General features: G+C 42.5%; 1 protein-coding gene across 1 annotated transcript in view; it reads left to right on the plus strand.

Moving 5' to 3' along the window:
• LOC306932612 (rho guanine nucleotide exchange factor TIAM1-like) overlaps positions 1 to 21,855 on the plus strand; it is a 49,192-nt gene that overhangs the window by 21,124 nt on the left and 6,213 nt on the right. The window contains exons 2-15 of the mRNA XM_079514474.1: positions 2,353 to 2,445; positions 2,553 to 3,486; positions 4,939 to 5,398; positions 5,715 to 5,887; positions 6,849 to 7,073; positions 9,665 to 9,850; positions 10,697 to 10,843; positions 11,039 to 11,113; positions 12,491 to 12,661; positions 13,080 to 13,184; positions 13,598 to 13,679; positions 14,088 to 14,174; positions 14,823 to 15,035; positions 15,275 to 15,375. Of these exons, the coding sequence (XP_079370600.1) occupies positions 2,563 to 3,486; positions 4,939 to 5,398; positions 5,715 to 5,887; positions 6,849 to 7,073; positions 9,665 to 9,850; positions 10,697 to 10,843; positions 11,039 to 11,113; positions 12,491 to 12,661; positions 13,080 to 13,184; positions 13,598 to 13,679; positions 14,088 to 14,174; positions 14,823 to 15,035; positions 15,275 to 15,375 (2,949 nt within the window). The 5' untranslated portion in view covers positions 2,353 to 2,445; positions 2,553 to 2,562. The remainder of the gene's footprint in view (positions 1 to 2,352; positions 2,446 to 2,552; positions 3,487 to 4,938; positions 5,399 to 5,714; positions 5,888 to 6,848; positions 7,074 to 9,664; positions 9,851 to 10,696; positions 10,844 to 11,038; positions 11,114 to 12,490; positions 12,662 to 13,079; positions 13,185 to 13,597; positions 13,680 to 14,087; positions 14,175 to 14,822; positions 15,036 to 15,274; positions 15,376 to 21,855) is intronic.

Below are 21,855 nucleotides of genomic sequence, written 5' to 3' on the forward strand. Positions count from 1 at the left end.
GTCTACATAAAATGCTATCTAAGTTACATAAGTTGAGCCTTTGCATTCGCTTGTAAGGTTGTTGGGCTAGGGCGAGTGCTACGAGCCAAGATGGAGTCTGAAGAGATGGGTTTTCAGACTACGGCAGAAGATTGGGAGTGAGTCTGCAGTTCTGATTGTAATGGGAAGTGCATTCCATAGTTTTGGAGCCAGAAGGGAGAAGAGTTTGGGGCGTGTGGAGCGTTGTCCCGGCGTTTCTAGTGAAGGTACTTCCAGCTTCCCTGCGTTGGCTGATTTGAGTGCGCGGAAGGGTTTTGTAGGGTTCGATCAGTCTTGTCTGGGTTCAGTTTGAATACAGAAACACACAGAGAAACCGTATGGTATATCATGAAGCTTTATGTTATGACTGCCAGCATTTTGTAAGGCTAGTTGAGCCCGTGAGTGAATACAGAATTAATTTAAATGAGTGCAGTGGCATTTGCATCATCCTCTTCCCCCCCTATCCTCATCACAGTGTCAGACCTGATTGGCTAAACAGCGAATCAACTGCAGAACCATTCAAAAGGGAAAAGGACACAAATAAATTGGGTTGATGGAGTATCAGATATTGTGCAGTGTAGTACCTGAGAGAGAGGATTGATGACTGAACAGAATGAAGAGCAACATGAGGCAGAAAAAAACGGGGTCAGACCCAGCTTATGTAACACCCCCCCACCCGCTCACTGTAAGCTTGAGTGCATGTGGCAGCATAGGGCTGGGCTCCCACACATCTGCGTCAAGGGCATGGAAAACACAATAATGTATCCCCCCCAATGATTCTGTCCTAAAATGAAAACAGGGGAGGGGGGGTGGTGGGGGGGGGGGGGCATCAGGTGGAACAAGCTCCCCATCTGTTGATGGTCTCAGGCATGGAAGGAACAGAACCTTCTGAGAGAGAGAGAAGCAAGCAGCCTGTCCAGCCTAAAGGCAGGTAGATTGGTCCAAATGTTCAATGTGGTGGAAACTTATGAGCTCACTTCTATGTAGACGATCCCCCCAAATGCAGGAGGGGGGGGGGGGAGTGCTTGGTGTACAACCACAACAGCACTACATGTAGGGGTCGGTGTTGTTCACATCAGCTCTGAATAACTCAAGCTCAGTGAGGCTTTATGTCCCCTGTCATGGTACTCACTGTCGTTACTTCCCCTCCACTTAACAGGATCCCCACTGCATGTTGAAAGGGGGCCGAATGGTCTGCTTCCTCTGTCAAAGCGAATAAAGTCTTTATCTAGCTGGCTCGATCAGCGTCGGCTGTTGGGGAGGTGGATGTGATTGTGGAGATGTCATATAAACAAGGATGTCAGTGGTGTTCTCCGTTTTCTTTGCATGGTCCAATCCAAGTCAGATTTTTGAGCTTTGCCTCAAATGTCTTCATTTGAAATGTCTTCATTTGAGGCAAACGCTAATATAAGTGTAGGCCATCCTTTACAGCAGTGGCTTGCAACTGCTTTGCATTGCAACCGAAATTTCACCCAGCCGATGAAATCTGGACTCGATAGATTATTCATTCTTCCCTTTATTAAAGAAGTTCTTTTTTTTTTTGCTTTTGTCCTACTTCTGTGTTCTGTATCCCGCCCCACTGGAATTTCAATGTTAGGGCTACATAATACATTATACACCAGGTAGCTGTGTTTGAAAATGGAGAATATCTAGGCTTTTGTTCAGATTATTGTTCCAGTGCTTATTCAACTAACTTAAAGGACCATATAGTATACCAGCGTTTTTTACATGGATTTGGCTCTTTTGTGTCATTCCTCAAAACCGTGTTTTGTTTTGTTTGTTTTTTTGGTAATTTGGAATAATTGGTGTGATATGTTTTCTGTGACTTTTTGTGACAACAAATACTATTCTGATGTGGGTGTGTAATTTTACATCCATTATGCCATATGCACAACAAACACAACCAGGTGGCAATTCATTAAAGGAGAGAGGTCGCATACACTTTGTCCACTGTGTCTGTCAACAGAAATGGTGAAGTCACTGAGACAAAAAATGTCAAAGCATGCTGGAGAGTGATGTCAAAATCACCACAGACACATCTCAATAAGTTGTCCAAAAACACCTTTATTTGAAATGGTTATTGTGATAAATATACCAGTGAAATCTCATATAAAAATTGTTTAATTGGACAAAGTTACACAGAAGTTTAGATCTGACATTTCTGGACAAATGATAACTGCTATCTCAGATCACAATGCACCTGGCTGTTTTAAGCAGAAATGGTATCATCACATTAAAGCAAAGTACTCATAATATTCCATCTTAGTAGAGACATTAGTAAGCACTTGAACGGAACTGTTTGGATGATATGTCCTGTTTTTTTTTCTTCTTTAGAGCTTTGCAGATGATACCAGTCACCTCAGGACAATCCTATCTGAGAGATCCAATGTTGTTCAGCATGGCAGAAAAATCTATACTATCTTGCAGGTAACAGTCATATTTCAGCCGCATTATTAGATTTTTTGGTCAGGTTTTGTGTATTCCGTTATATATCCCATGCGGAGTGAGTAAACCATGTCTCCTTTCCTCTTCAGCTTCTGAATCATGGGGAACGTGGAGAGTCAGAATGGGGTCCATGCCCTCTACGGTAACCAGCATGGCCATTTGTCACGCAAGCACATGTCTCGTTCCCTCCGCGTCTCCAACAAGCAGGCCAGGCGCTCTCGACATGCCTCATCGGGGAAAATAGAGCACAGGAACTCAGAGACGAGCACCCGCTCCAGTAGCACGCCAAGCATCCCACAATCACTGGCCGATAACGGGCTGGAGCCCTTCAATGAAACCGACGTCCTCTCTGACTTTGGCAGCCCTGTATGGGTGGACCGTGTGGCGATGAACCTGCGGCCCATGTCCTTCCACAATGACCTTGGCAAACAGTCGGTGCATGCGGAAACTATGCACATAACTTTACCAGGCCCCGTTGCACAGAGAGCACAGGAGAGAGGAGCGCACGCAGGTGAGGTGACCTACCTCCAGAAGACGAGGGATGGCCCCAGGGAGACGGTGAGCTTCAAAAAGAAGAGGTCTAAGTCTGCTGACATGTGGAGAGAGAACAGCTTGGAGTTTTCCCTGTCAGACCTTAGCCAGGAGCATCTCACCAGCACAGAGGAGATCGTAGACGCCAGTGAGCGGCACTTCACTGACTGTGACGGCCAGTTACAGTCCTGTCCCAAGGCATTAGAGGTGCTGGACTCCGGCGACAGGGCAAACTCTCTGGATGAGCTCTACAGCCAGAAGAGCCCTGTCCACAGACCACCCCATGGCCGCTACACCAAGTGGCACGATGTCAGCAGGGCCGCCAGAGAGGGCGAGGACGATAAGATGCTCTCCCCCTCAGAGGAGGACGGGGGTGGCTACGGAGCGTACACACTGCCCTGCCGGCGTTCCCATTGCCTGTCCGAGGGCCTGAGCAGTCACCAAGCTGCCATGTGTGCCAGTATGCAGGGTAGAAGGGCACAGACCATACAGGTGAGAAGTACACTTCAACTCGCTCCTACTTTATGCAGCTGTCTGGGCTGCAATTTAACCACTTGAACCCTAGCATCCCTATTCTGGGGGAACATTCACTGCAAATAGACGATCTAAAAGCTCACAGGTGCTATTATTAGCAAAGAGATTTGGTGTAGAGAGAAATACTAGTGGACCTAGTATGGAGAGAGCCTGGGGGGCCCTGGTCCACTACGTTCATACGTTTTAATTGGTTATTATGTCTATTACACATAATTCCCAAAAATCACACCCGTGTGAAGTGAGGGGCGCTAATATATTAAAGTCTTGTTGCTATGATTAGATGATGTAATGGTGATGTAAAACAAACATGGACAAAACAAACATAAAATTCTCTTTATTGTCAATGGCATTTAATGTTTGTGTTAGGGACAAGATGACGTAAATTTCCCTTCATTGTCAATGGCATTTTTAATGTTTGTTTAAGGAAAAACAAACATTAAACCTGTATAACGCCCCTTAACAAACACATGCATAGGCATATTTCCTGTGCATATCTGTCATCTGATGATTACTGATGATGTATGCATTTCATAATCTCTAACTTGGTAGCGTGTCAGGGACCTGAAATGCACACACTTATATCGCCACCTTCACGCTCTTTGCAAGAAATGTACTTCCAGCTTCGAAAACACAATCCTTTTTCATTATTTGAATTGTGTCTGGAGTATTGTGCGTCCACTCCATTCACCAAGCTGCTAATGAGCTCCAAGAAGCAGGTTGTACGTAAGAGTAAAAACAGCACAGCCTGCTTGTGCCAGGGCACCAATGGGCCATTTGGCTGATGGATGTGTTGTTGTCCCGGGGAGGGAGACGGCACTCTTGTGGGGAGGGGGGCTTGAAGTCACTCCCTGTTTGAAATGCCTCAACCTTTTGTTATGGTAATGAAGGGAGGCCCTGCCGTGGAAGAGTGTAACAGTAAAGCGTGTATTGGTGGGGCTCCACGGCTAGCGCGGGTTAACGGAGCTCTGGAGCGCATGATTTGGGTCATGTGATTAGACGGAGATGCCGGGTTTGGTGTGACTCCCTTCATCTCCCAGGAGCCCACTGGCCGGCTATGAGTGTAGGAGAGGGCAGACCCCATCCCATCAGTGCCACACTGGGAGGGAGGACACGGAGGCTGTACTCGTGTAGCAAACGGTTAACACTGCTGTGCTGTGAGGAATTCATTTTAACAGGAGCCCCAGGATTAAGTATCTCATGGACACTGTGTAAGCTACACAAAATAACAAAAAAAACAACATGTTGGCCATGCAAGCACGGATGTATCCTGTATATTTACAGAGACAGTATGGTGTTCATTCAAGGTAGGAGTTTTGTTTGTCTGGCTGTGTTGTTGTTGTGGTTGTGGTTGTGTTGTGATGTATGGAAACCTGGGTCCCTATGCCGTCTTACGCCTGTTTGGTGTTGCAGGATGTCACGGCGGGCGAAGGCAGCGAGTATGAGGACAGCGGCATCGACGGGGTGACAGCGGAAGCGGAGCACAAGTCCAGACGCTACAAGACCATGTCTGCGTCCTTCTCCGTGTGCTCAGCGGCCGGCAGGAGCATGTTTGCCGGGAGTGACAGCGCCAGCAGCAGCAGCGGCGGCGGGGCCAGCGAGTGCGTGCAGGGAGTGTACGAGAACTTCCGTCAGGAGCTAGTGAGGAGCTCCTGTCAGACGGAGAGCTTGGAGGAGGCGGGGTCAGCTCTCAGTGATGAGCAGAGCACCATGAGCTCCACCTATCAGTCGGATGCATTGCTCAGCGTTGCCCAGGGAACCGTACGCAAGGCTGGCAGGCTTGCCGTCAAGAATTTTCTGGTTCACAAGAAAAACAAGAAAGTAGAGTCGGCCACTAGACGCAAGTGGAAGAGTTACTGGGTTTCCCTCAAAGGTTTGCCCAGCATTAAATCACTCCACACACTGCCTTAATATATAGAGCATCACCTGTTCTATCTGTTGTTGTATAGTTTCAGACATACTTCTTCATATTTAACCTGTCACACTATGCTCTGTAAGCAGCATAAAATATCAGTATCAATATTGATGACAGCTGACTTAACTCTAAACATGAGCAGAATTGAATTGAATTAGCAAATCAGGATTTGTATTATTGGTTGTATTGTGTTGCAGAGTTTGGAACATATAAGCATTTATTCTTACAATTTATTTTCCATTATTATTAGTAATGAATTATTTTGTTTTCTCAGGTTGTACACTGTTCTTCTATGAGACTGATGGCCGGTCAGTGATTGACCACAACAGTATTCCTAAGCATGCTATCTGGGCAGAGAACAGCATTGTCCAGGCTGTCCCAGAACATCCCAAAAAGGACTTTGTGTTTTGTCTCAGCAACTCACTGGGAGATGCTTTTCTGTTCCAGGTAAAATAAAACAATCCAGCTGGTTCAAAAGCGAAAGAAGTCAGCTACTGCTGTGATGCAGCCTTTTTATTGACCGGTACAGACCTTTCCTGTTGTAGTCGTGCCCAGTGGTGGAAAGTAACATTACAACAAAGTACATTTACCAAGTACTGTTACTTGTACTCCGCTACATCTCAGAGGAATAGATTGTACTTTTACTCCACTACAACCAGTAAGACGCCCTGAGGGCGAGAAGCGCATCCTTGGTGACGGCAGACTGCTGGCCGAGTGCTGGCGCTTTGGCATGGGGGGTCAGATCAACATATGGAATGAATTCTGTACTAGCCATATATGGAGCGTGTCTTGAGTGTCCAGGGTTTAATGAGGTCAGATCAACATATGGAATGTCGTCAGAACAGGTCAGCTCCATATATGGAGATCTAAGGGTGGCAGCGGGGCAGTGTCTTGACTCTTGAGTGTACAGAGTTTGATGATGGAGCGTGTCACGAGGAGTGACGGACTGACGGCCATATATGGTGGCGTGACGGATTGACAGGTTTTCATAGTAATCTGCGACCTACTGTCGCAATTATTTGAAAACTAGTTACTAGTTACTTTGTAGATGTTGATTATTATTCCAAAACACACTAACTACTTCAGCCCTACATATATTTCGGCCATTTGAAAACAGCCGATCAATAAGCTTGTTGGGCTATTTTCAAAAGATTTTCTATACATTTTGAACTTGTGAAATGGGACATCCTGCACAACGAGTTATTTTACTTTTGGTACTTTAAGTATATTTTATACCAGTACTTTTGTACTTTTACTCAAGTCATTTTTTAATTCCGGACTTTTACTTTTAACATAGTATTTCTACATTGCAGTATTGATACTTTTACTTAAGTAAGAAATGTGAGTAGCCTACTTGTTCCGCCACTGATCGTGACTGACCTCTGAACCTTGGCCGTCTGTCCCACAGACCTCCAGCCAGACAGAGCTGGAGAACTGGATCACAGCAATCCATTCAGCCTGTGCCACTGCCGTCGCCCGCCAGCACCACAGGGACGACACTGTGCGACTGCTCCGCGCCGAGTTCAAGAAACTGGAGCAGAAGATCGACATGGACGAGAAGATGAAGAAGATGGGAGACATGCAGCTGGCCGCTGTTACCGATAGCAAGAAGAGGAAGACCATCCTGGACCAGGTAAAATATTGAAGCTGACGTCTTAAAGGGGAAAACCACCCATTTTCAACATTTTACTATGTCATTAATATACCTTAGAGCTGTTGTGTGGAAATAATAAAAAAGTCCCCCCATTCTGTGTTTCCTAGAACTGTAATTATGAAAAAAATCACACCCGTGTGAACTGAGTGGTGTAAGGTTTTATATAGCATGATCAGCTGTGGTCTGACGTAATGTCTGACGTAATGAAATAAGGTAAGGTATTATGTAGCCTGATCAGCTCTGATCTGACGTAATGAAATCACACCCGGATGTGATTTCACAACTGGCTTTTTCTGTGCAGAGAAAATGACCACGGTTGCTACGGTCATCCAGTTCACCCGGGTGTGATTTAATTACGTCAGAAATTATTTTGAACATAGCAACCATGGTCATTTTTTTATGCACACAAAAGCCAGTTGTAGGAGTGGTTTACACCACTCAACAAAAATCATTAACATGGTGAAACACATCTTGATGATGTCATCAAGATGTGTTTCACCATGTTAATGATTTTTTTCAGACCTCTAGTTCTAGTAAACACAGAATGGGGGGGACTTTTTTATTATTTTCACACAACAGCTCTAAGGTATATTAATGACATAGTAAAATGTTGAAAATGAGTGGAATGCCCCTTTAACACCAGTTTTTACACCATACTGCTGGATTTTCTCTCATACTCAAACACTGCTGGGACACTACAGCAGTCTTTGAGTCGCGGACATTGTGACGAGGGCGACGCATAATGATGACGTAACCGGAAATCGGCCTATCCACTGGCTTGCGAGGGCTTCTGGGAAAATGAGTTGCAAGTGAACAGGGTTTCACCATGAGATCCCTCCGCTATTACTGTTTGTTGTTCTTCCGCACCATTGGATTATTTTTTCGGATAGGCAACAAGTCATGGGACTATTTTCAAGGGGATTTTCATGGACGAATACGTAGCTTGCAGATAACGTCCCATGGGGGGGGGGGGGGGGGATAGCGAATATACGTAGCTGGCAAAAAAAAAGATTTAACCGATTACATGCTGCCATCGGTGGCTAAAATCGGTGGTGTTGCCAGAATCCTGCAGAAAACGACATTGTTTTGACAGCTGTGAACTCGTTCATTGAACTGGAAGTGATTGTGTGACACATAGCTTCAGTCTTCTCTCAGTGTAAACAATGGTTTTGCGAGGTCTGATTAAAGTTTTATTAAAATACAAGTTGGATATTTGAAATGACGATTGATGATGATGTAGCTGAGTGACGGGGAAGGAAGATGGTCAGCCGCACCACAGATGGACTTTAACCACTAAGGCCCGATTCATACTCCTATTTTAGAGCCGAATAAAAGTCGGTTCGGCTCTGTAGAGCCTACAATGTGACGTCATTTGAGGTTCGGGGGGGCGGGTACCGTCCTAAAGTCGGCTCTTCGGTGCTACTGAAAATTTCTGACGAGCCGAAATCATTTCGGCACTACAGCGCCGAAACAGCGGTAAAATAGGAGTATGAATCGGCCCTTACACTCTACAGTACTTGACAGTGGTCCCACAGTTGTTTATCCTTGGCTACTCCCCTTTTCCCTTTATTTCTACACCTAATCTATACTTGCAGATCTGCTTTTTCTGCAGAATGTTCACATGCCAAGAATAGTGACACTAGGGTTCATGTAGTTAAGAAACAGCAAAAATAATAGTGACACTAGGGTTCATATTGTTCTGGTCTTCATAATAATAATAATAATAATAGCTTGAATTTATATAACGCCTTTCATTAAAAGGACGCTTTACAAAATGAACAACCAACCAACAAAACAACAAACAACTATATGCAATAAGCCTAAGAGTGTCTTTTCAAGGCTGTTGGAGCATGGGCAGGGCTGCTCTAGTTGACTACATCGCATTACATATGTGAATATGTCCTGATGTTGGCACTGGTCGCATTCATCCTGCCATCTTCTCAATTAATTGCAAAGCTCATATTGTTGTTCACTGGACTGTTTGCATGAAAAGAGATCAAATGGCCATTGTCCTGTTGGTTTAGGTAGTGCCTGGCTGGAGCAGTCTGTTTGGCAGTGTCAAGTTTCACATTGTGAAGACCTGAATGGAAGCAGGGTCTGCTCCTTAGTGACTGGGACCATTTCAGCTCTCTATCTGCCAGTGGAATATTTAGCATTGTTTCTGTGCGGTCTCTGGGCTACTTGGCAGTGATACAGAATCCTCTGCCATGTTGCTAGACGCCCCTTCCAAAGACTAGCGCAGGACCATGACAGGGAGGGGACACCCCAATGAATAACCTCAATGTCCCGCTCTACTGCCCCTGTAAACACCAAGCCATTAGGCACAGAGTGCAGGTTGGCAGTTCTTTGAGTATACTGGTGACAGAGTCTCTGACGACGCAGAAAAGGCACCATCTTGACATGGAGGTCACGGATAAAAGTCAGAACAAGCGGCACACGCACGCACGCGCGCGCGCGCACACACATGCACACACACACACACCTTTTTACCAAACCTGTGGTATGGGCTCCAACCTGCATGTGGTTGACTAATTAACTGGGTGTTTCTTTTTGTTCCTCTCATCCAACAGATCTTCTTGTGGGAGCAGAACCTGGAGCAATTTCACATGGATCTGTTCCGCTTCAGATGCTACCTGGCCAGCCTGCAGGGAGGAGAGCTGCCCAACCCTAAGCGCCTGCTGGCCTTTGCTTCCCGCCCCACCAAGCTGGCTATGGGCCGTCTGGGCATATTCTCTGTCTCCTCCTTCCATGCATTGGTAAACGTCGTCTTTTTTCCATTTAATTTGTAATGCATTGCCTCTACTTCTAGTGCTTCTTATATTCAGTTGTATTTATCATCACGGTAGGTGTTTATTCCAAGATAGACATGATATGGACAAAAATATATATAACCCTCGGTCCAATATACCTTGGAATCATGCATAGGTTGGTACCTCTCTTGAGAGGAAATTGGTTTAGAAATGAATCAGTGCTGTGTCAAGGTGTGGTTTGATGACTGCTATTTTGGAGTCTGGGCCAGTATGTAAGGCACCTGTTTGGAAGGGTTTGCTTACAAGGGATGTCCTCCTCCACAGTGCTGAGGTGAGTAAGCACAACAGCACAACAGGAGAGTAGTGCTGGCAGATCTATAAGGTCCTTTTTTTTCATCTATCCTGCCACCTACGCAGCAGACTAGTGCAGAGCAGGTGGTTGTTTTATGCACCAAGACAGCAGGATGGAATGTAATTAAGGCATTATCACAGGAATAATCCTTCCGTCTGCTCCCTGCATCACTTTCTCTTATTTTTTTGCTATTTGTTATTCCACTTAAGAGTGCTCTTTAATTGCCACAATCAATGTATTTATTTCAGGGCCATTTTACTGACCAAATACTGACTTTATTGGCCGCTTATGTGGCCTAGCCTAAAACTGTCATGTTGTGTACAAGTCAGCATAGGTAGGATTGTTACTTTGGCACATTAGGCAGTGTGAACCATTATGCTGTTGAATGTGAACGCTAGGGGGTGGCAATTGCCATCCCCTGGAACCCCAAATCACGCCCCCGCACCTCTGTAATGTTACAAGATGTAATATATGATGGTTTCCTCTGTGCGGTGTTAAAGGTGGCTGCTCGCACGGAGAGCGGGGTGAGACGACGTACACAGCCCACATCACGTTGCAACAGCAAGCGTAAAAGCAGGTTCTCGTCCCTCTGGGGACTGGATACTACCTCAAAGAAGAAGACGAAAGCCTACCCCACTATCAACCAGGTCTGCAAGGCTATCTAATTGCAATTAAACTCAATTGGAACATATCACTACGTGTTGTGATCTTGTAAATCTCAACATTTTCAGCCAAATGTTCGTCTCAGAATAGGGACGCTAGGGTTCAAGTGGTTAAACTGTAAAGTCTATCTCTCAAAGCACATATTGTTTCCTTTGTTTTACCTTCTGTTTCTTCCACAGGTCTTTGCTGATGGAGATGAGCCAGTGAAAAAACCGATAGAGGGCATGTATGTTGATGCTGCCAAGGAATCCATGGTAAGTCAGCATTATTCTTCCATACGGTGTGGTGCCAAGCTGACGCTGAGGCGTAGAGTAGGTGAGACCACAGATGGAGCTTTAACATCTAAAGTTTGCAAATGTGGACCGTTTTGAACTAAATGGCTCAAATCATGGACACAACGTCCAATTGCTGTGAAACTTCGCATGCATATTTCCTACTACGTTGAGAAACAATTAATACTACCCCTTTAACATTGCCCTATTATATAGCCACATTTTTGATAAATAACAAAAAAGATAAAACAAAAACCTATATATTACTCCTACACGTTACAAACGTTCCTGACCTGGTGGAGACCTGTGCTCCGAGGAGCACTTTCTCTAATTGTGTCATATTGCTGTACTTTTAAATGATCAATAAAATATTCAATCCATCAATCAACATAATGCTACAGTTGTGATCACGCACATTCGTCACAATGCTTTGCATAGGAACTTCATTGGAGGTTGTGAGCTTGCAGATCGGCTATTTTCGGAGAGATTTCGTGTAAGGTCAAAAAAGAAGGGGCCTAGTATACTGTAGACTCCTGGTTGACTCCGGCCAATGAAGTATATTGTGTTGAAGTGGTTAATAACTTTCCTGCAGTAGCCCTCTATGTCTGCTAGTGTCACCACTGGGACAACTGTGTCATCACTATCATCAATGTGTCAAAGGGTTTCTCCACTTTTGCTTTACTCTTTTTCTTTTTCCTGAATGGACACATCTCATTTTTGTGTTTTTGCTTTAAGGGAGAAGAAGGCTTTAAAAGAGAGACCTTCATTGCTCCCAGCTATCCATCATAGTTGTAACTTCTTGGCCTCTGCTCTGTTGATTCTTCAAGACCAATATTTCACTGACATCAATGTTGGCCAAAAACCTGCTTAATCTTAGCCAACCACGATAAAATATAGAAAAATCACACACAATAAAAGGTTGGTGTGAAAAATGCAGGACAAAGGTTTGAACTTGGCGTTTAGGTTACGTTTTAGTATAGGCCTGTTATAGCTCCACCATGAAACTGATTTGAAAAATGTGGCATTTCTTCCTCGGCCTAGTGGGAATGGGCAATTGTGCATGCAAAATGTCATGGAAATTGCACGCTTTGTCAATGTTTATTTTGTTAAAAATTGACCAATTCTGCAAACTTTGGAAGGCAATCTTAAAAAATCGGGATGGAATATGGAAAATCGGACAGATCTGTGTTGATTACATGACTATAGTCATGTAATTACATTGTAATGAATGAGCCCGGCTGGAAAGTGTCCGACCCATGGGGAGAGGGCAGGGCTTAGCTAAAGGGTCTATTATGCTAACAGGCAGCTAGCAGCAAAAAAAGAGTTAAGACTGAATATACTTTTCTTTTTTCTTTCTAGAAAAGCGATGAAGGAACAGCCAAAAGCCTTCAAAGACCCAGTACAGAAAGTGATATCTGGGTCCCTGACCACCTTACTCCTTCCTGGGTGTGTTTGCCAAATGACCAGCCTGTACTAACGATCATCCAGCCGGGGGAGTCTGCACTCTGTGCCCTGGAAACTATCTGCAAGGTAATACGCCAAGTGTCATCCATCCTGTGGATCACGTTTCACCTACCTGAGAAGATATTCAGCACATTTGAAAAGGGAAGATCCGCAGATCTGGTCCTTTCCTGTCCTAATTTCAAGCTTAAATTAATGCTGATTCCATGGTATGATAAACTGGTGTGATTACATATAAACATCTTAATAAAATAAATGGCATGTGGTTAACTAAGTGTGAAGTAATTGGTTGACTCTTTAAAGTATTAAACATGTAACATTCATCATGACATCTTGTTAAGAGACTATTTTGCAGCGTATACATCTTTATTGTCATGGCTGGGATGCATGTAAATATTTGTTTTCAGAATAAAATAAATAGGCTAATTAAGCTACTGTCAAATGTGTTAAAAATACCAATTCCCTTTTTTTCCTCACTTTTTCACAGGCTCACGATCTTGATCCCACCAAGCACTATTTGCGACTGAAGTTCCTCATTGAAAATCAAGTGCAATTCTACATCCCCAAACCAGAGGAGGATGTGTGTGACTTGGTATGCATGAATTCAGACCGTCTCTTGTCTTATCTCCAACTGTCACTCGGCCCTGCTCTGTGGGGTTGAATGGGTGCTGGGTGCAGACCTACAGTCTACGGTGCAGACATTTAACAGACGCTATCACGCTTTTGATGTGCATTCCCCACAAGCCCTGATTTATACTTAGTTGTACGCCAGTGTCATACGCCTAAAATAGCTGATCTACAAGCGTGACGCGTTGAACTTGTAGATCGGTTACAACAACCAGTGTCATGAATTCTAAGAAATCTCTGGAATGTTTTTGTCTTTGACGGAGCATGATGTGGTTCAGCCGGTACAGTGATTCACGTGATTTCCTTCTAATGCTACTTCCAGCTTCTCCAAATACTAATAACTAATTTTGTTATAATTAATGTATTTTCTCTTTACAGCTTTACAAGGAGATTGAGCTCTGTTCCAAAATAACGAAAGTCATCCAGTTTGACCGCGATGAATCCTGCATGATTGGTTATGGTATGAGCACTTTTTGAGAATTGCATGAATACACATATAATTCCACTTTCTGATAAATGACTCTTACTTACATTAATACATTTTGATTACATTTTCTTTTTGAGAAATGATATGCAGATAACAGCCAGAATCAAGAAGCTCTATGTAGACAAGTCAACATTTTGTTTTATGTTATGTTAACCCAGTTAGGGAACTCAATTCAGTTGATTTCTATTTTTATTAGACAAAATTGGCCATATTCAAATGGTAGCCATTTTACTCTCTGGGCCCTCTCCCCAAGTATGATGTTAGAGCAAAATGTCCACTGTGTGAATATGGTATATTGCCATGACAGCTTTAAAAATCTTCCTGATGCAGTTTATATAATAGGTTGCCCTTCAATTCCTCTGATCTGTGTTCCTCCTCCAGGTTTCTCTATTTCTGTGGTGGAGGAGGATGGAGTTCAGCAGCTTTACATCACTGATGTGAAGGCGGGCGGACTAGCCTTCGCCAAAGGTTGGTTGACCTAAATTACTAAGAGCTTTTTCTGTAACATCTCCCATTCTGCGCAAAAGAGAAACAAGCTTTTCAGAATTGACATGCAGTCAATACAGAAGTCTTATGGTTTCTCCTTAGAAAGTCACTGATGTACTGTATGTGTATTCATCAGTAATAAGGGCCTTGGAGAACGCTGCAGCCCTCAAGAAGATTTGTTTTGATTTCTGTCATGAGGACAGCTACAATGAAGGAGAACATTTTCCCGGAAATGTAAAACATTAACTGTTGCATTTCACTGTCAGCACCAGGCTCACCATCTTTTACTGTTATTCAGCAGTCATACTGGGAGAATTCCATGTCAAAATAGAAACGCATCCGCCAAATGTGTTGCATTGAGTGTACATATAATGAATGTAGGAATTTAGGAAACCAATAACTGAACTCAAATTCATAATAACTGCTGGAATATGTTGTTGAATATAACATACTGTATTTAAGATAAATATCATTGGGTTGGGTTGGGTTGCTTTCACTGTGCTCAGAGTTTAGGCTTAATGCAGTCTGATTATACCTCATTGGAAGTAGCTATAAATTGTTATACATGAGAAACGAACAGTATGACAGAAAGTATATTCAAGTGTGACTAATCCAACGCCCACTGTACAGGCCTCAATGCAGGGGATGAAATACTGCAGCTCAATGGAAAGGACTCTCACTCCCTCAACTTCTCCGACATGAAAACAGCATTCTCCCAAGCCTTGCTGGCCTTGACCGTCAACACTCTGCCTTCACTAGAGCGGCGTCAGCTCTGCTTCCTGCCTCCACGGAGGTCAGACGTAGAGGATGACCTCTACACTGACATTTTCTCCCAAAGTCAAGGTACGGAGAAAACATAATTAAGATACATCATCTTCACTGACATTCATATTATATCAAAACCTCTTTATTTTAACAGACCTGCTTGAAGATGGCATGCAAAGGGATTTATATATTTGATGTTCTTTCAGGCATCGATATGATGTGTCTCAGAAGAAAACATTGCCTTTAAAAGCGGAAGATATTAGGGAGAGTTGGCTGGTTGAAAGCTCCTTATTGTTTGTTTGTTTTATTTTTAATAGAGGAAATCCTGGATGATGGGGTGGGACTGTTGCTGGAGAGCTCAGGAGATAGCCTGGACGATGATTCTGAGATCTTCAGTGAAGCTGATGATTGCCGAAAGGTAAGGGCATGACTTCATTACCCACTTTTGAGGACATTGTTTGTGTGGACATTGTTTTGATCTCAGCGTGTGCTGCATCTGAATTACCTCCAGTAAAGGTTTTCATTATATTTCTTATTTCTGTCATTGTCTTTGAAAACCTCCCACTCAGCTCTCTGTTATGATGCTGCTATGTACTTATTTAGTCTTGGCTGGGGTTGTAGAACAGTGTAGGTACGTATATTTAGAACAGTCAGATTCTAACCCTAACCCCAACCTGCATCAGCGTGTTAGCTGTAGAGGCCAACTTCAGACATGAGTCACATGACTCTCTGAAGTCCATGCACATTTTCAGATTGATCACGCTAACTTAAACAATGAAAACTGATATAGTAGAGGGAAATGTGATACCTCCTATCACATTTCCCTGCTCTTGACTATAGTACAAATTTGACGAAGTCAGCTTTTATATTATTAGTATGCTTCAAGGTGGCTGTTGTATCTCATGCATTTGTAGAAAAGCCTGGGGCCAAGGTGGGATGTTCGCTTTAATGAAAGATTAAAGATGCCTCTTTAATTAAGATTGCATTCCAATTGGTTTATTATATGTGGTGATTAAGATTATTTATGGTGAAAATATGCATGTGAACTCTGAACACTCCAAAATGAATAATAGATATGCATTCACAATCACAAATTAAAATGACAAAGTGTTTGCTGTCAAATTAAAACAGATCAACTCAATGCCATGGCTAACAAGATCAGAGATTTTGCCTAAGCTATGCAAAGAGAGCCTCAGAGAGAGGGGAAAAAACATGCTGAATGAAATGAAAGAAACAAGGCTTTCTTGTCATGGCAACTGGCAGACCGATGGTCAATTGAAAGCATTTGAAAGACCTCCTCTTCAAGAGGTCCTATCAAAGCTCTGGCAAAGATTATTCTGCTCAAATGATGAACTGGCAACAAAGCTAGTGTTTTATTGGTAAATCTGTTCAAACTTAGCTTCTTTAATAAACTGTTCAAATTTACGTGCAACTTTTATTGACTAAATGTTTACTACAGTATACAACTAGCATCTGACATCACTGCCTCTAGAGGGCGGTCCCCCCCTGGATCGCAGCATTATTTCTTGTATTGAATTCCCATTGGGGAATCTTAGATGGCGTCATAAGAACGCCAAGAAAAAATAAACAAACCACACTGGCGATTTTACACTGGTGATTTTACACAAATCTGTACAGGTTGAAAGTGCTCCTTTAAGTAAATTAACCAGTAAAACACCCTGAAGGCGAGAAGAGGTCACACTAAAAAACAGAGCTTCTTAATACGGCACAGTATGAATCTGGCGTCAGTGAGGTCAGATGTAGAGTTGCTGGCCGGCTCCATATATGCCGATCTAGTATGTCAAACCATGTATGGCTATCCAGGGTTTGATGAGGTCAGTGTTGTGATCTTCATATATGGTGATGATAGTCAGCTCCACATATGGAGACCAGGGTTCATGACCATATATAGCGTGTCTTGAGTGTAGAGGGTTGGATGATGTCAGATCGACATCGTCGACAACCTTCAGGAGCGTGTCACGAGGCGTCGTGATCTTCATATAGGTCACGACTCGCGAGGCGTGATGTCACGAGGCATGATGGACTGACAACCATATATGGAGGCGTGAGTGACGGACAGGTTTTGCAGGTTTTCATAGTAATCTGCAACCTACTGTCGCAATAAAGAAGTAAGTGACCATGACTAGCCTGGCCCCAGCCCTGAATCACTAGCCACGCCCATTAAAACAAAATATGTTCTGAATAATGAAGTGAAACTAAATGAAAATTCAGACTGAATTGTGATACTTTATCCTAAAATGAAGGGGCTCATGAAGGGGCTCATTTGAAACTGCTCTCATACAACCGACAGATGGTGTCTTGAGACAAAAAGATATGAAAATGTTGAATACATATTGAGACTATGCACACATGGTACATAATCAATAAGCTCAGCAAGGAAAAAAAGACTCAGCACTGCGTCAAGCTTAAAAAGTGTGTTGTGATGTGAAAGGGGGCGTTGATGTTGCAATTTACACATTAGTGCGAGAAATCCGGAACCATACAGTATGTTATATACAGTAAATTATACAATATGTATTGACTAATACAATCCATATTGATGTATATGGATATATTGAATCACATATAGCAGTTCACATAGCAGTTCATTGATGAGAATGTTATAAAACATTCACAGTTATTGACTTCACTAGGTCTACATGCACATTCTATTATATCATACTTTATTACTTTATTGTTATTTATTTTGTTGTTGTTGAAAACTAGCAGTAGTAAATATATTTCCACAATAAGAATTGTATTTAGAATCTATAATGAACAAATAATGAACAAAATAAATACAGTAAACATGTCTTTATTGAGTGCTGACTGGAACTGTGATAGTGAAATAGGTGAATTTAGTTTGATTCTATATTTGGATTGGAGAAATTGCACACTTTGGCTAAAGTGTGAATCTAGACTCTAGAAGCTGGTGATAACTATATGACCCATGTTTGGGCTGTATCCCTGAAGAAGCCCATTCTTTGGCATTGGTGCAATTGTGAACTAATTTGTGGAGTTGGCCTGAAAAAAGTCTGCTGAGAGTGTGAATACTCTTATGGTATATTGTCCTTTATTACACTGTTGGATGCTCGATTGTGATTGGTCAGTCAAGTATTCTCTACTCAATCACAGACTAGTGTTCTGCCTCTGTTGATGTTGCTATGGAAGCAAAAGCTAGCTAATGGAATCACTTTCAAATCAATATTTTGAAGGAAATTATTGATTAAATCAATAATGGATTTTATATTAACAAGTGCCTCACTGTATATTTTACTGCTTATTACAAACTACATAATTGAGTTTGTATCAAGCAAAATACAGTGAGGCACTGTATTTATTTTAATATAAAATAAACCCCTTCATGGTGAATAATGTCTTCTGCCTCGCATCAGTCTTGCTTCACCCTGTTGGGATTTATGTTATAATAACAACCACATTATCTCTAATGCACAGACCCTAACATTTGTACCTGTATACCTTCCTCATTCTGGTTATAAGTACAATTGTGAGTTAGTGCTAAAGCTCCCATATGTATTCTTTCTGTGTTTCCACTCATCTGCAGCCACATAATTTACTTGCGGTGCAGCTCTCCCCATCACATCACTATACCCTCATACTTCACAAAGCTGCTTTATATTCCACTGCGGTGTGGCTCACCGAGCCACTCTGCTCCAGCGCAACCTTGAAGAGGAGGACTCCTCTCTCTCCGGTTCCTTTTCATCCCACTGCTCTCTCAGGACAGGAGGATTATCATGGCTCATTTACAGCACTGCTGGAGCTGGCCAGATTCCCCCCACCCACACACACACACACAGGCGGACACACACTCGCTATGTGAGAGAGCGGGCGAAATGGCTGAATATTAGCGACAGATTGGTCCAGCAGATTCCGAAAGCGAAGGAGGCAGGTTGGAAGGTTAAGTGCTGTTCGGTGGTGTGGAGGAGGTTGAGAAGCACCGCTTTGGCTCTCATGCGTCCATTACGATCTGAGGAGTGTCTTCTCTCCATTTTAAATTATCTTTTTTTATTGCAAAAGGATGAGGTAGTGTCGAGGAGATGTGTTGAAGAGACGTAGCGTAGAGGGTACTACTATCCCCGAGGCTGGAGTCTTGTCTATAGTCTGACACTTTGACTGGCATCCTGAAAACTACAGTATGTCTGTCCTGAAGTGGAACAAGCACAGCAAGCGCTCCTCTGAGTCCATCTATGACATGCTTCATTTGGTGAGCTTGTTTTGTTGCATTCCTTGTTTGAGTTTGTTCGTCTTTTTTATATAGCGCTTGTTCTACTGCAGAATTGTAGTGTTTTTTTGTTGTTGTTTTTTTGGTTGTTTTTTAGTAGTGTGCTACAGTATACATTGATGCATTTTCATGAATATGTTGTTACCTTATTACAGTAAGGCAAAGAAACATAGGTATCCTATCACTTGTTTCACACATTTTCTTGGCCATGAGAATGTGAGTCATCACCACATAGCAGAACTGTCCCAATTATCACCAGAGCATGCTCCAAGATGCCAAAATGCAATATTAGTTTTTATTTAAGTCTGAGAGAGTAATAATTTACATTACACAAGATTTTACAATGCAGCAGTCAAGTTTCAGAGGATGTGGCAATGTAGGCTAAGATCTCAGACTTATCTCTGGTTTTCACAGCATGGGAGACACATTTTCTCTTCCCTTCTGGCAAATATAATTTCCTGCTCTCCTCCAAAGCAGTGTTTTCTAATCATGCTTGCATCTTCATTCCATGACAGCCTCCTTTTTCTCAACTGATTATTTTACTAATAAAGTGAGGATGTTTTATTTGACTGAGTCAGGTAGTTTTATTTTCCTCTCTCTATATTGTCTTGGTTGCATGGCTGCCTTTGCACAGCATGGGCATCCGATATGTTTATTCTTATTTGAAAATATTTTGTGCCAGAGACCCCCATACAAGATATATATATATATATATGTGTATATATATATATATATATATACACACATATATATACATATATACATATTGTACCTGTAGCTAATGTATTATACACATAGCAGTGTGGGGCAATTTTGTGGTGCCACTGATCGAAAGCCCATTCATTGTTGTCTCCACCAGGCCGAAGGCATGGGGAGAGAGTTCGGCCTGGTGGAGAGAGTATGTTTTGCACTCCGTCCGTGTGCGAGTGTGTCCATCCATCCGTCTGTCTGTTAACAGCTAATCTCCGACACCGTTAACCCAGTCAATGCCAAATTTTGCACACACACTCCCTGGATGCCAACGATGAACCTCTGCCCCAAAATTTCCAGAATGACCTGTTATAGCGCCACCAGGAGGCTGACTTTTGAAAAACACATTTTTTGATATTACTCCTCCAGATTCTGTCCAAAAATCCCGCAAATCGTTACACACTATCTCTATAGTCATGTGTTCAAGGCGGATCTGTCCGATATTTCAGATTCCATCGTAATTGGCTAACATTGGCTTTCAAAGATTGCAGGATTGGCCCGTTTTGAACAAAAAGCCTCAAATCATGAACGGAGCGTGCAACTTACGTGAAATCTTTCACAGACTTTCCTACTAGGCTGAGGAATATATCCCACCCTTTTCACATTGGCCTGTTATAGCTCCACCAACAGGTGGATTTTTGCAAAACACATTTGTGGAACAAAATGCCTCAAATCATCCAATTGCCATCCAAGGCGTAAGAAGAAATGTCACCACAACCTGACCTGCCCGAGGGGCACTTTTTCGAGTTGGAAATGAGATTTCAAAGATAATTATATTAATTAAGCCTGGACCCAAGCCATCCAGGATCCTGGTGAATCATGACCACAAAACACTTGATTCTGTGTCTCACATAAAGAAAACAGGACGTTATTGATAGCTAGGATATATTGAAGACCCATTATCTTTGTAATATGATGTACTATTTTTTAGCAATATTGATGTTTCCTGGAAGAGCTTGAAGAGAAATGGCCTCCTCTCTGTCATCTGTTATCTCCCTAACATTAACATTGGTGTGAATACATGGCTGCTACTCTATAATGTAGACTAACTTTTTGTTCCCTTCAATTCCACATAAATCACAAGTCTTTCTCGTTCCTCTATTAGTGCTTTCACTCTAAGGTGATATAAGGAATCAAGGTTTGGAGGATAATGGTAACAGAGATGTGTTCATGTTGATACGTAACAAGTCAAAACATGGATAGTTTTTGTTATTGTTGATATCGTTGCCATCAAAGTAAATGTTTTAGTTCTGTGTGTAGGCTGATGCTGAATCGCAGTCTATTTTTGTTCAAAATAATAGTCCCAGTGCACATCAGAGCTGGTCTCCAAGGCAACTCGGATTGTATGGTGTGGACAGTGGACACTCTTATGAAAAAGAACGATTACTGATTACATGACATTACGCAGATGTCAGTGGAGGCATAGAGGGATGAGCATGAAATGAAGGAAGAAGGCACTTGCTATGACAGACTGAAAATAGACCAAATTGGTCCACACCATTGAGCTTCCTTTCCTGAATAGTCATCAATTATACCATTGCTGTCGAGCAGAAACCTTGTATCTCCAATGTCCATATTTGAACTTTTAGCTTTTTTCATAAATTTCATATAAGTTCAGTTTCCAAAGTGTTTTGTGCAAAAGTAGCAAAAATAGAAGATCTACAAGCGCACAACATATTGCGATGTGATGCATTGTGAGCTTGTAGCCATTTTATTTCACAGCTGTTTTTGTAGTAGTTGTTTGTCTGTGGGTTTTATATCAAACCAATTAAATCAAGAGCTTGTGACTACGTAATAACTATGTTGGGTCCATCCGTTTTATTTTCTCAGTTTCCTGAAAAGTAGCAGTTTTGGACATACAAGGTTTCCACTCGACAGGCTCAGGTTCATGTAGATGTGGTGATA

The sequence above is a fragment of the Electrona antarctica genome (genome assembly GCF_951216825.1).
Source record: "Electrona antarctica genome assembly, chromosome: 11".
Classification (NCBI taxonomy): domain Eukaryota; kingdom Metazoa; phylum Chordata; class Actinopteri; order Myctophiformes; family Myctophidae; genus Electrona; species Electrona antarctica.